The sequence below is a fragment of the Falco naumanni genome, chromosome 12 (assembly GCF_017639655.2).
Source record: "Falco naumanni isolate bFalNau1 chromosome 12, bFalNau1.pat, whole genome shotgun sequence".
NCBI classification, from domain to species: Eukaryota; Metazoa; Chordata; class Aves; order Falconiformes; family Falconidae; genus Falco; species Falco naumanni.
In genome coordinates, this window is record NC_054065.1 from 1486931 (window position 1) to 1501698 (window position 14768).

Here is a 14768-nt window from a genome sequence, read left to right on the forward strand (position 1 = left end):
CCGGCGGCCGGGCCCCCCCCGCGCAGCCATTCCCCCGTCCCCGGCCTTGAAGCGCCCCCCAGTAACCCCGGGGGGGCACCCCCGGCGGCCAGGCAGCCCCCAGGCCCCCGGAAACGGCCTTGGCCTCGAAAGAGCGGGGGGGGGGAGGCCCACGGGGTCGTCAGCCCGCCGCGGCCGGCACAGGCACGCAGGCGCTGGCCTTCCACCCTGTCGCAACAGGAACCGAGTTAATGGTAATGGAGGTGTAATCAATCCCCGCACCGCCGCCCTGGGTGCGTATCCCTGCCCAGGAGGCCCGTGGGGCAGGTAACGTCACCGCCCCGGCAGCACCCCCGCCCCGGCAGCACCCGCCACCCTGTCCCAGCGCTCGCCCACAGGACTGTCTGTGCCCGGTAAGGAGACGGGGGCTGCTGTCCCTGGGCCCTCGGAACGATGTCAGTACAGGACCGTGGGGTGGGCCTGGGAACACGGCTGTGCCGCGGAGCCGGGCGGCGCTGGAGGCCTGCCTGGCACTGCGGAGCTGGGGTCCACACCGGGAAAGCCGGGGGGAAAGCCTGCTGCAGGGCGAAACGCAGGCTGCTCAGCTCGTTGCAGGGCTGGGAGAAACTAAACCCAGTAGCAGCCATCCGAACCCAAGGTCACTGGTTATAACTGGTAACTGTTACCCATTGCAAAGGATCCCAAACAATCCCACCTTTTGTTTCCCTTTTCCAGGCGGGACAAAATGGAGCCTTTTTATCTCTATGATCTCGGGCTCCTAACAGAAAACAAAGTTATCCAAAGGATCCTCTGCCCCATGGCTGCACAGCTCTGCCATCTAATCCTCGCCCTGGAATGGGAAGATGGGTTTTGTCAGGCCTTTCCCAATTTAGAGAAGAATGCAGAAAAATTAGCCAAAGCCACAGAAGAACTCGCTTCTGTTGCAAGAAGGTAAGTTTGCTGGGTGTCTCCCAGGCGGATCTGGGGGCTGGGTAAGGAAGAGGAAGGGATGGCAAAGAAATTGGCAGGGAGCCTGCCTCTGTAGCCTGCCCGCCTGCACCTCGCTGGAGAGGTGGGAACGTGAGGGTAAGGGATGGGCAACACGACAGGGGGATAGGATTTAGGAAGGGAAAAGGAGAGATAGGACAACGGAAGGGTTTGTACCTGGAAGGGAAGTGGCAAAGTATGCATAACCTCAGCAAGCAATGTTTAACACACCTTAATAGACAACTAACTGAACACTTCAGTGAATTTACTGAACGTTTCAGTAAAACTGGAGCCCTAATCCACAGATCAGGCACTTGCCACTGACTTACTTTGCTGTTACAGCTGGGAGCCGGTAGAGAGCAGACACCCCATCTTAAAGTGAATTTCATCCACTGCAACAGGTTCTGAAACAGTTCTTGCAAATACAACTAAAATTAATTCAAGCCCAGTTAAGGTCTGGCATGGCTAATTGTTTTGCTAAAGACTGAGACTGGCACAGCATCCTTGCTCCTACCCACCGAGGGTATCCACTTACGGGATGGCGAAGAGCTGAGTGCAGTGGCTACTGTTCCAGGTTGGCTGAGGAGTCCAGCGACAAGGTGTTCAAGGAGGAGACACGTCCTGCGGCGGAGTCCCTCGTCCTGGCAGGGAGGTGCATGCTGCTGGCAGCCCGCAAGCTCCAGGTACAGCCAGACAACCCCAGCGACAGGGAGGAGCTGGCCGTGTCGGCGAAGAGGGTCTTAACAGAGACAGCGAAGGTAACGGTGGAGGGGGCCAGTGCCGGAGCAAGGAGGGGAGGTCAGGATGGGATGCAGCAGTGGCTAAGGGCGCAGCTGTAGGAGGGACAAGAGCTGCCCTTCACAGGGACAGGGGCTGGGCCTTGGGGAAGCTCTAGCTGCAGCAACGGCTGCTTCTTCACCACATGCTCCCTAGGGCAGGTCTGCTGAGCAAAATGTGCCTCGCCTCTTCCCTCCGAGGGCTGCAGTGTCATCTGAGCTGCACGGGGGATGAAACAGTGAACAGGGATTCTTGAGCCCTAGCCACAGTTTTTCTCCCTTTTGTTTTTTCTGGTTAGATCCTTCAGATCAAAGATGCTGCTGGGACGAGGAGGATAATTCAGGCTGCCAGCTGGCTTCTGGAGTGCCTGAGCATGCTGCAGGATGCAGGGGACATGCCAGGACTGCTGGCTGCTTTCCAGGCCTTTTCCGAGGCCTTGCTTCTGCTGAGCAATCTGACAGCAAAGCACCTTGAGGAACTCGGAGATTGTCCTCGACAGAAGAGCTTGACCCAAACTTTGCAGCTCCTTCAGAAGTGTGTTCCATTGCTCCACGCAGCCAAGCACAGTGATCTTAAACACTCCTGGGCTCAGCGAGTCAACGTCTCCAAAGACGACGCTTTCCAGCTGACGGAGGGGACCATCAAAGAGCTCACTTCCCTGCTCATCGACAATATGGGCAGCAAGGAGCCACAGGACAGAAATGGGACCTTTTCCCAGCACATCAGCAGGCTGCTGGCTCTCCTCTTTCAACCAGACCCAGCGCACCTCTCCGACAGCGAGTTCAGTGCTCATGTGGAAGCGGTCATTTTCTACTGCATGCTTCTAGCAGACTCGTCCAGGCCAGATCTGAAGCTGGACCTGGTAAAACATTGCTGGGTTCTGCTACGGCTGAGGAAAAGCATCTGCAGCCACGTAAGCCAGCGGGAGGGACGGCCAGAGCAAAGCTGGGGAGAAAGCAGGCTGGAGAAGGAATGTCACACCATGAGAGAGGAGGTGGAGAGTCTCAACCAGGCAGTGCTCACAGCTACTCTGTGCCAAATCCTCGACACCTTCTTTGAGGGTAAGGAGCCCCTCAGGCAGTTAGTTGGAGATGCTCTTAGCTTTGCTGGTACAGGGTGTTTTCCTGCAGGACAAGAAGGATTTTTAAAGAAGCTTCAGCCCCTCACTGCCACCTTCTTCAAGCATGCCCAGCAGATGCTCAAAGTGGCAGACTTTGTTCTGGCAAGGTGCACCAAAAGCCAAACTGCCAGAGAAATCAGAGAGTGGGTAGAGTATCTGGAGAGACTCCTCGCCAGTCTCCCTCCACTGCTCACAGAAATGAGTGGAAACACAGCCCAGGCGAGTGCTGCTCAGCAACTGCAGTCCTTGTACCACGCTTGGGCTGGAGCAACAGAAAGCCTCTTGTGGTGTTTTGAGGAGACAGTCAGCATGCATGATTTCCTTCAGCTGTCCGTCCAGGAAATGGCCAAGCACAGGGACCAGTCTCAAAAGGCTCTGGGAAGTCAGGATCCTGAGCAGTTCTCTTGGCATGCAACTCGCCTCACCAGCTGGGCTCGCTGGGTGGTTGAAGCTACCACCAGGTACGTGGACAGAGCCACAGACCCCATTTTCAGGAACGGCTTGCTGGTTTGGGTTGAGCAACTGGCCAACTCCATCCTTGAGCTGAAAGCGGTCACAGCCCTTTGTCCAGAGAGACTCTCCTGCCTCCAAACGAGGGATGCCTTTTCAAAGGCAGCCAGCTGCCTGATGGATACTGCTCACCACGTCCAAGACGGGCTGGATGGGTCCAACCACCCAGATATCCTCAGCCCTCTCCGGGAACAAGTGCGAAGCCCTGATGTTGCAAAGGGGCTTGAACTCAGCCCATTGCGGGCTGGGCTAAAAGCCATTACGGATGAGGCTGCATTGCAAGAAGACATCTTAAGTCGTCCGTCTTCACGACCAGGTAACTCACACCCATACATTGTTCCAAGGAAAGGAGACACACACCCTGTCATTACAGCTCTCCTAGCAGCAACAAGAGCCCATGACATGGCAGGTGTGGATGCTGCTTGCTCCGCCTTGCTTGAACTCTGCAACAGCTGTATCAATGCGGCAAAGGAAGCGCTGCCCGTTGCTGAGTCTCCCCAGGTGGAGACGCTGGGGCAGTACCAGATGATTGTATTACTGACACGGTGTGTTATTTCCCTGGCCAGGGAAACAGCCCTAAGGCAGCTTCGTCATTCAGGCAGACTTCTCCAAATGGCACTCACGCTCTCGGAAAGGATCTGTGAGACCAAAGAGTGCCTGGCAGCTGTGGCAGGCTCTTGGTATAGTCTGTCTCAGCAAATACTTGGCTTCATCTTGTCTGCAGACTTTCTGAGAGGCAAACAGGCTTTGGACGAGACCACAATGGGTTTAGCAGAAGCAGTTCAGTTAGCAGGACACATTGCAAGCATAGCCTGTAGTGAGGGAAATCCCATTTCCCCCAGTGTCTGGGAGAGCTTTCTACAGGTCCAAGCCAAGTTTTCACATGCTCAGACGAACACCAAAGTGTTACTTGAGAAAGCAGCGTCCTTCGAGGGCTCCTGCAGGGTGGGAAAGGCCAACCTGGAGCTGCACTGCATCGAGTGGGCTGTCAGCATGCATGTCCTGCTGGGTGCTGTGGATCGGTTCATAGGCAGGGACGTCCTGTTTCTGAGGGAGCTGAGAAGTGCCGTGAAGAACAAGCTTTGCTCACCGAGCCTCTTGGCTGCTGTGTCTGAGAACTCCCTGAGGCTGCAGGAGGCCGCCCGGCTCTCTTACTTGTCCTGCCCTGAAGACCGTGGTCGCAGTGAAATCCTAGTGCTCAGGGAGGAGATAAAGGTGCTAATGGAAGCACTGCTGGATGCCTCCAATACTCTCTTGGTCTCTCCGCTCTCAACTGCCAGCTTGTACATTCGCTTTGAGCTTCTGCAGAGAGACTTGGCCCTCAGGGCCAAGGCGTTATTGCTTCACCTGGAGAAGGTCAACACCGAACACCTACGCGTCATCCGAGATGTCGTGGGACCAGCCCTGTCCTCCCTCTCCCAAGAGGAGAGAGAGAGGAGCAAACAGGCCTTTGACGAGAAGGCAAGTTGGCTAATGGCTAATGTTCAGTGGGTCAAAACCACCCTCCAGGACATTCTGGAGGCCAGCGCTCAACTGCAATCGCAGGCCAACCTGCTCTCCCTTGCAGACCACCTTCTGGTCCTCACGTCTGATGCAGTGGGCAGCGCCAGCCAGCTCTTCCAGGGCTGCCAGGACGAAGGGCATCTCCGCCTAGACAGTACTGTCTGGTACTGGTCAGCAGAGGCACACTACCTTGTCACACAGCTTCAGGCTGCCCAGGGCATCAGCGGACATGTTCTGCAGCTCATCAGACAATGCTTACAGAACGCAGGGGACCAGCACTTTCCAAGACAATGCAACAGCAAAGCCAAGCTCTTCCCAGCCCAAAAGCCTGGTGCTCTGAGCCATACCACGCCAACAGAAACCTGCCCAGGCAGGAGCAGACAAGCAAGTGGAGCTGCCAGGGAGGCACATAAAATGGTAAAGTAGCTCCTTCCCCCATCAGCTCTTACTGCAGGGTGACAGTGAGGGCTGTCTGTCAGTCCTGGTACTCACACCACGGAGCATTAAGATAAGTGATGTTGGCAGGGACCTCTGGAGGTCAATAGTCCAACCCCCTGGCCACCATCAGTTAGATCAGGTTGCTGGCTGCCCTGCTCAGCCGAGTTCTGGATATCTGATCTGATGGGCACCCTTGCATAAAGACACGCGCATCTCCCAACGCTGTTTTGGAGGGCGGGGAGGCTGTACTGCTCTCCCTGCCCTGAAACACGACCTGTCTCTGCTCAGCTTGCCTCCCCACAAGCACCCTTTGGGAGTACCTCCAGCTCCACTCCCACAACTGCTCGGTTGTCAGGAGCTGGCAAAGGCTCCAGTACACGATCCAGATCACTTAGCACAGCAGTTTAGAGCACTTAATTGTACTTCAGAATCGTGAGCGCTGTCAGCTCATATGACAGCTACCACCCATTTGGAGATAGCTCCTGGAGACAACGGCACACAGGGTATTTGGATGGGGTAGTCCCACTGTGGGTGAAGGCAGGGGAGGGAAGAGCTGGCTGGGAAGGCAGAGCAGACCCAGCGAGGTGGTGGGCAGCTCTCCCATCTCCTTTACTCACCAAAAACTGCTTCAGAAACACACAGGCAGAGGCTTCTCAGCACCGAATTCTCCAGACTTCACATCTGTTCAGTTATTGTCTCAACAGCACCAGAACGGTCCTCCCAGCATCTCCCTTGCCAGCAGCCCTGCGAAATGCGAGAGAGAAAACAGTGACACATGGCAGGGTGGCCCCAGCAAGATGTCCCAGGTCACCAAGGACATGGCAACAAGGATGATTCACATGACTCAGTTCCTGAGGAAGAAGGGCCCCATCTTGGTACGCAGTGTTTCACCCCCTCCACCCCAGCACCTTTTTTCCTCAAGAGCACAGTCAAAGCCAGTGAGAGGCATGCCCAGTGCCTGCTGAACCCCCTGCCTTACCCCACTCTTGTTAAGAGTGGCACCAGCTGTATTTATGCAAAGCACTAGAAATTACTTCCTCCTGATTAGATGTGAACTTGGTGTCCAGTCCTTTCCTTGCTTCAGAATATATCTTGGCTTCCTGGACCCTCTCCCCTGTCTTGCAAGAGTCTTTTTTTCTTCTTCTCTCCTCAAACGTATTTATTTCTGTTTTGTTTTAGAGCAAGGACCAGCTCGTTGCCTGTGCAAGGCAAATGGCTTCCGATGGGCAGGTGTTTGTTAGATTTGCCCACATTGTTGCGAAGCACTGCCTCGACAAGAGATGCTCTGCGGAGCTGCTGCGCGCCGCAGAGCAGACCTACACCATCAGCAGCCAGCTTGGCATCGTGGCCAGGTGAGTTGCTGGGGTCAAGGACAATTCCTCCCAAGGCTGGTGTTCCCCTTTCCAAAGGAACACGCAGGGTTGGTCTCCAGAGGTCCTTGATGGCTTCTGGGTGTAGCCCTTGGAGTTCAGTTACAATCCAGGGGGTTCCCTCTCCTCTTCCTATTGCCATAAACAGCCCTTTCCCCCCCTGGTGTGCCTGCCTCTCTGGAAACCTGCTTTGAGAGCACAGGGGACAATCTTCTGGGTTGGGAGGGACTGACGGAGTACTGGCCACACAGGGGAGGAACACTGTCTGATGTTCTCCCAGTAAAATCCTTTAAAATACCTTCTAAGGGTAAAAGCAGTCACAGCAGAGAGCAAGTCGTCTTCTGAGCTGCTCGTGAGCAACACACAGAACCTAATTCAAGCGGTTTTGCACGTCCTGAAGGCAGCAGAGGCAGCATGTATCAAAGTAAGTTAATGCTGATGCCATCAAACACGTTTTGCAAGGTGAGTCCACACCACAAGGAGCTCCTGCAGCCGGACCTCTGTTGACCCCAGCTGGGGGTAAACATTCCTCCTGTGATGTTATTTTATGCCTTTCTGTCTTTTTTCTGAAGCCCACTACACATCTTTCCAGGCACTGAATCTGCTCTGTCACTGCTACTGACTCCGAAGTCATCTTCAGCTGGTCTGCTTCCCCTTTCATTTTTGGATAGGGGAGCAGCAGCATCTTGTTGGAGGCCTTTATTTGGCAATAGTCCATGTCAGTGTTAGCCTCTGTGTTGTCTCAAGGTGAGCTTTCATCAAAACTCCCAAGAGCTTCCCTTGCAGCTGCCAATGGTGGCTGGCTGATCCGACTGTAAACAGTTTGTGAGAGCAGGCTTTATCTGAAAGCACTCAGAAAACAAGTGCAAGTACAACCAGACCCTCCACTGATGCAGTTTTCCATCCTGTACCCTGGCCTCCCATATGATCCTACAACTCTTGCTGAGCTCCAGCATGTCTTTTTAAGAGAGGCACGGTTTCTACTAGAATTCCGTTGGATAAACAAATCGGCTACAAGGGTGAAAAAGTTCTGCCTGTGGTTAATTGCTCATGCTGCTAAAAACTTAGTATTTGTGTCTATTTTTTACTTTGCTGATGTTGGCCTGAAGTAACTGCCCATTCCTTCACCTTGACTGTCCAGATTACAAAGTCCTTTATGACCTGGCTTTTTCCCTTTGGAAATTTCCCTGCTTATCAATAACTTAACTATACTGCATTCCATTTATCTCTCTGTAAGCAGGTTTTTAACCACTTTTAAGCGTTTTAAGCATTAACAAGTAGAGAAGCCATGCCGATCACATACACATTGATGCATTCAGACTTGTGTATTATTTAAAATACTTCAAATGAGTTCATATACAACAGTACGTTAAAGCATATATTTTGTCTAATAGGGTTTGCAACAGCCCCCGCCTGACTCTGAAGAAGAAGAAATAGCTGCTTTTTGCATGCAGTGGAGAAAAAAACTGTTGTGGCATAGAGCCAAGGAGTCTTTAAATTCAGACAGGGATGAATTAGGGCTCCGCAAGACTCAGGCAGGGGCTGAACCCACCCTGACAGCTATAGTGCAAGAACTGTCACCTCAGACGAAGAACATCCCCCAAGCATCCAAAACCTATTAAAGGACATAAATTACCGACAGCCACCTGTAAAAACAGGAAAGGGCATCTGCTGGAGGGGAACGGCATCGCTAACTGGCCTCAGCAGAACGAAGGCGGCCCGCGCTGCACTCCTCCCTGCTCACATCTCTTCTGCTAGAGCTGCTCTTGCAGGACTGAAAGTGCAAGGCCTGAAAAGGCTTCTGTGTGCTGGCCACTCCTCCTGTGGCACCTTCTACCCTGCAGAGACACTGCTTCCTTCTGGCGACTGAACAAAGCAAAGGATAAAATGATGCCACACATTAGTGTATTTCCTAAGGGGCCTCTTATCCAGAATGTGTTTGAAGTTGAGTAATAAGATGCGATACCAAGACACAGAGGACATAGGAGCTGGCAAAGACTAAGATCCCATGAAAGGGAAAACAAAGGGTTTCCTGTTCAAGTAAAATATCATTCATTGATCTTTGTTACCTGGCACAGGAGTCACTCTGAAACCATTACTCTTGAATCAACGGCTACCAAGTGGAGCTACAGTTCTTTATATTCATATACTGCATGCCCCTGCCCAGCTGCAAGCCAGATCTGGCTCTTACATCATCAGTCAGGCTTTTTTTTTTTTTTTTTTTTCCCTTTGGCAAATATTGCTAGCATTTGAAGAGGTACCTTCATCACACTGCTGTCAGTAACTGCTGGTTCTGCATTCTTCAGCACCCAAGATGTGAACAGAAGGATGTAGGAAGGCACTTGCAGCACTCTGTCAGCTCCTGCATAAGAAAGCCTCAGAGCCCGGAGGTCTTTCTCAGGCCCCGATCTTTAGCACACTATCAAACTAGTTTTGCAACCATCACCTTTTCTTGTAGGCATAGCAATCCCAAATACTGCACAGGAAGGGCAATCAGACATACATAATCCTGCGGAAGAGCCAGGGCACTGGATGGGGCTCATATGCAAAATACGAACTCAGAGGGTAATGTGAACAAAGGCCCTACAAAAGCTGGAGGAAAGAACTGAATGAGAAGGAAGACTAAGGGATAGGACCTGCCAAACAGGACTGTAATTAATTATTCTCTTCTTTGCAAGAATAAATGATTTAATTTGCACTATGAAGGATTCATGCTAGTCTTCTCATCATGGTAGAAATATTACAACAGGTTACCTAGTTTTAAAACAGGGTAGAAATCTCCCCTACATGTATTATCGTGGGGCAGCAAACACCAGGCAGTGATCTAGCAATGCTCAGGTGTTCTGCAGTGCGGAGCACAGATGGGATCAGAGACAAACATTTCAGTTTCCCATCTCCAGCCCAGCAGAAGTGGGGAATATTCGACCCTGCAGAGAAACAAGACCTTTCTCCCCCAAATCCCTCTCAGCCCCAGGACTCTCTTTTACCCCAGAGCAGAACATCCAGTGGTGATGATCACCCACCTCACAGCTACGTGCGTCCAGAGCATCCAGGACCAACGACACCGGCTGCTCCCGCTACCGCTCTCCGTGTCCGTGCTTCGCAGCCTCAGAGGGCCGCGTTGCAAGCGTCCGAGGGAAGCGGTGCTCCCTGCCAGCACACTGCACTGGGGGAAGGGACAGAAAAGAGCCTCCCCTGCAAAACACAATCAATCCGCACAACAGATCAGACCTGACTTTCCCAGTGGCCGCAGCCTGTTCCAGCCCACCTCCGTGTGGCAGGACTGTCCCCACCTTCCCCACGTCAGACAGTTTTTACTACTTGCGCTGTAGCAACAAACCTCCTCCATCTTTCGAGGGCAAGCAGTAGCAGCGGGCACACTGGAGACTCTGGGAAGAAAGCTGCAACAAATAAAGCACCAGTGGATGGAGGAGCCAAGCAGCATCCCACAGATCCTCATGCCGCAGCTGGAGAGCCCCACGGGGACCTGCTGGATCAAGGCCAAGGCTGGATCTGGGAAGAAGGAAGGAGGCAGTTAGACATGGAGACAACGAGCCGCAAGGACTAGTTGGCCCCTTCTGAATTACGTTTCCTCCTTACTCCATACCCCTTCTTTTCCAAAATAAACTGTATTGTATTAAAGATGCTGAGGTGGCAGTGGATCTCCAAGGTTCAAAGGCAACACTCTGGACCACCCTACTGGAATACACCCTGCAACTCCAAAACAGGCGCTTCACCAGAGCAATGGCAAACCGCCCAAGATCCCCTTCAGTTGTCTCAACTGTAAGGCACGTCACTTCGCTCTCGGTATCAAAGTTTTCCTTTGACTTTCATTTTTCTAGTACTTTCCCAAAAAACACAGATAATCCAATTCAGTGACGGCGTCAGCACCACCCTACAAGAAGCTGTAACTTCAGGTCTGAGCTGCGCATCCTGCAAGTACTTTCCACATCTAAATGTGAAACCACACGTCTGGCTTCAGTACCGTCACTTTTCCTCTTTGTTCCCCTACCACTCCACATGGCATTTCCAAACGGTTTCTACTTTTCCCTGCTGTCCAATTTTGCTGGCTTCTTTTTTTGATGAAATTCTCAAACAGCCAAACTTGTGACCAGATGAAGAAGAAGTAATTATGTAGGACTAACAGATTACTTCAAAACAGCAACCACATTTCACATCTGTTACCTAGTTTTCAATTATTTGGATTGAGCACGGTTCAAAGCATCATAAAATCAATACAATTTATACTCTGCGAAATTAGGAAGGCCATTATTGCTTTCCACGATGTCTCCTTTGCCATGTTTTGTGCATATAGAAATCAGCAGCTTCCCTCGGTTCATCCAAGCTGTGCTCATCAATGGAAGACGACACGTGTTCTTGCCCGTTTGTCTCACAGGCACAAGAAACCAAGACCTCAGGATTGGTGATAAGCACTATACTGTCACAGTCGCAAAGCATTACTTGGGCCAACCAACAGAAGCAAAAAAGAAGGTCACTGAGGAAGAGACTGAATGCAAAGAAACATTCTAAGTGGGCGGGAACCAGGTGGCAATTGAGCAGACGGCAAATTTTTATTGTAAACGTAGCTAGCTAGGTATGACTACATTTCCTCTATATAAAAAGCAACCCAAAAGGCAAAACAAGAGAGGCTTTGAGGACAGTTGTGCTCTCGGCATGCAACATCTTCAGAAATGAAAGAACATGCACGACATTTCTCACAGCAATACTGTTAATCGTAGTCAGAGAACAATGACGACTCTCTAAAGCAGCAGTCTGATCCTGGAACCATGCCCCAAGCTAACTGGCTGGATCCAGTACGAGGTTAGTTTAAACCCCCACCACCACCTGATGTACGGTGGTGCAGTGACTGCACTGAACCCAGGTTTAGTCACCTGCATCCTTCAGACAGCCCCACTGCTCCTTCCCCAATGCTGAGCGAGCTGCCAACATGTCAACATCACAGTCATTACCAGACGTTAACTGTACCCTTTTTAATTTTTTTGTTAAAAATGTCATAAAGACACCATGAATACAAGTACTGCAGTTACATCAATACAAAAAAAGCAATACAAATTAAGCAGCTGAATACAAAAATACATTGAAATACATGAACACCACAATGTAACTTATAGCACTAATCAGAATTGTGTATGCGTGAAAAAATTAAATAAAAACCTTTTTCGTATTAGACAACTTAGGTATTCTCCACTTTAACAGTAACTTTCTTCTAGTTATGTACTTCACAATTTCTTCTATATACAGCATAGAATAAAATACTTTTAAAAGATATGACATTTTAATCCTCAATATGCGATATAGGTCTCTTTTACACTAAGAATATTGACTGCATGAATAAAAACTGTCAATGTCTTACATCAACCGATCTGAAAAGGAAGATCAACATTTTCCTTTTAAATCATTTACGTAGGTTTTGAATCAGTTAGTAGGTTTGGCTTGATGCGTCAGACAATCCTTGTCAAACAGTGTCTCTCACAGTAATGTACATAATATTGCTTGTATCTATACAATCATACAAATGTGGCAATCATATCTAAATGTTGTTTATGAAAGAGACAACTCACACATATACAGGTCTCGGACTTTCTTAATGACTTATTTACAATGAAAGTGCTTTTATCAGCTCTAACACAATACATGGGGGGGGTTCTACATGTCAATTATTAGTCTCCCTGAAATTGGAAAAGTATTATATAGAAAATACCACAGCTTTGCAAACACTATAGCATACTGTATAACTGCATGTGGTTCTGAGATTAGCAGCTGAAAAGTGTTGATAATTATAATTTAAAAATAAATAAAGCAAAGAGGTAAACCAGTTACAAAACAGCAGAAAACTGCAATATTCACAACAGTAAAAAGACTTAAAATCAATTGCTAACAAAACGGTGAAGCAGTCGGATCGAAAGTCTTGAAAACATCTTTTAATGACTTATCATCTGATTCCCCATTCGGATCATTATCCTGTGTCTGAGTTACCTGTCCAGGCTGTCTAACCTGCCTCGGGTCGCTGTACTGCGGTCTGATTAATCCCGACAAAGCTTGGATAGGAAGATTATGCACCGCAGGTGCAGCGCTGGAGTGTTTAGCCTGAGATTTACTGGTGCTATTTGCTTTATCTGAAGTAGCTTCCGATGATGATCCTTCTGTATTTTTTTCCACATTTGAGGCAGCCTTCTGGAGCGACGTATCTTCTGAGAGACTGGGTTCATTTTTACCAGAATTTTTCAAAATACTTTTTTTCTGGTTCTCTCCGTTCTCTCCTGAACTAGCTGGAGCTGTGTCCAATGACGAGCTGTGATCCCTCGGATCGTACAAACTAATACCGCTCAGTATGGAGCCTGGAGTTCCCAGCCTAACACCGCTTGACGATAATTTGGGGGCATATGGAGGCAGAGCATCTGGGTCAGGTTTAGTAGCCGCAGCTTCCGAGGGCTGTGAGGAGCCAGCAGCAGATCTGGCGAGGCGGGGGTCAAACTTCGGAGGGTGTGGATCCTTTGCGACTCCGTGATGCGTATCTGCACTCGACAGTCTGTGGAGTCTGGGATCGACGTTTTTCTGTAAGCGGGGATCTCCTAATTTGCTTGAGCTACTGGCATGCGAATCTGCAGACGGATCCAAATAGCCGCTCCTGCCCGTTAAGTTGTTTTTTGCCTTTGCAGCTAGTCGTGGGTCAGCTGGCATTGCATTTGGATGGGGATCGTTTTTCAGATTCCGCAGTTTGTTAAGTCTCTGGTCAGCAATGAGTGGAGGAAGAGGTAAGTTGATTGAAGAGACGGGGTCAGGCTTAGGCAAAGGTATAGGGAGCAAGTCTTCGGGTGCCCATACAATATGCTTAGCAAAGTTTGGTTTCATCAGGGTAACATCCATTTTAATGTGGCTGAACTGCCTAAGCTGAGATCGGGGATCCCTTAACGTCACACCAGGCAAAGGTTCCAACGGTATCAGAAAAGCTCGTTCTCTCAGTTCTCTTTCCGAGTCCTCTTCGTCATCATCCATCCCTTTTTGCTTGACTTTAACTCCAGCGTGCGCGTGGTGTAAATCTAGCTTTGCTCCCCCAAGGGACGAGCTGGCATGAGCACCGTCACTGACCTTGTGCATCCTGGGATCTCGGACGAGCCGTGGGTCCAGGGATGCCGACTCTGAAGGCTTTCTGGGGTTGGACCTTGGAGAGGCCCGAAGTCTCGGGTCAGCAGCCTGAGGCCCTGTGCCTTTTTCTTTTGCCAGCCGTGGATCGGTAGGAATACCGAGCATGTGCTGCTCTGTGGAATGTTGCTGACGATTCCTAAAATTTTCACTTTGTTTCTTTAATGTCTTTAGTATTGATTTAACACTGCTCCCCTCTTCCTCTTCACTACTGGAATACCAGTTGACATTGTCATCTAAAAAAAAAATATTATTCAAGCAAATAAACACCAGGGAATGCATCACATTTACTCATACAAAAACTTTCCAGTAAAATCAAACAGAAAAGACCTGATATTAAATCATCACTCCCTGTATTATAACAACCATAATCTAAAATGATAAAAATAAATTTCAATGAAGAACTGACATAACAAAAAAACTGTAGCTAGTTGAGATACTCCCCAGCTCTGCTGCATTCCCTCTACATATCTCTCTGTCAGCATTAAACTGGGAAAATAACCTGCTTTCAAACAATTATTTCTATCAGTACTAGTAGAAGAAAACCAACCCATTTAACATCTTGAGTCTTGATGAAAATGACCTTCATCGTGGGATGGCAGAATGAAAAGTAAAATGACACCTTACAGCAGCCTTGAAAACAGATGAATTACAAATGTGGAACTTGCTGCCTTATTACAACCCAAATCACAAGGTTTTAGGGAGAGGTCAAGATTCAGGAAGGGAAGAAATAAGAATTTTTAATTTTAAAGGATAAATTCTCAACTGTCATGCAATTAAGGAAGGCCTTATCGACACAGCTGTGTGCTCAGGTCCACACCTTGAACCTGCCTACTCACTGAAGGAGACTAGTGGTCTGTTCTGGCTCAGTAAAATGAGAAATGAAGATGAACACCAGCGCCATCCCCAGTACCTAATGC

General features: G+C 49.7%; 2 protein-coding genes across 2 annotated transcripts in view; one reads left to right on the forward strand and one right to left on the reverse strand.

The window, feature by feature from the left end:
- Window positions 1-148: 148 nt before the first annotated feature.
- LOC121096089 lies at window positions 149-11121 on the forward strand. The gene is made up of 3 exons (XM_040611666.1): window positions 149-6189; window positions 6494-6666; window positions 6991-11121. Exon 1 carries the CDS (start codon window positions 2117-2119, stop codon window positions 5300-5302), a length of 3186 nt encoding a protein of 1061 aa, XP_040467600.1. The 5' UTR covers window positions 149-2116; the 3' UTR covers window positions 5303-6189; window positions 6494-6666; window positions 6991-11121.
- Window positions 11122-11234: 113 nt separating this feature from the next.
- The window catches only part of ZC3H6 (zinc finger CCCH-type containing 6), a 29415-nt gene continuing 25881 nt past the window's right edge, over window positions 11235-14768 (reverse strand). Inside the window, exon 12 of the mRNA XM_040611665.1 lies at window positions 11235-14084. Coding sequence (XP_040467599.1) covers window positions 12580-14084 — 1505 coding nt within the window. The 3' untranslated portion in view covers window positions 11235-12579. The remainder of the gene's footprint in view (window positions 14085-14768) is intronic.

Bases quoted from the DNA above. Each gene is read 5' to 3' on its own strand.
- LOC121096089 (XM_040611666.1), top strand. From the start codon at position 2,117: ATGCTGCAGGATGCAGGGGACATGCCAGGACTGCTGGCTGCTTTCCAG.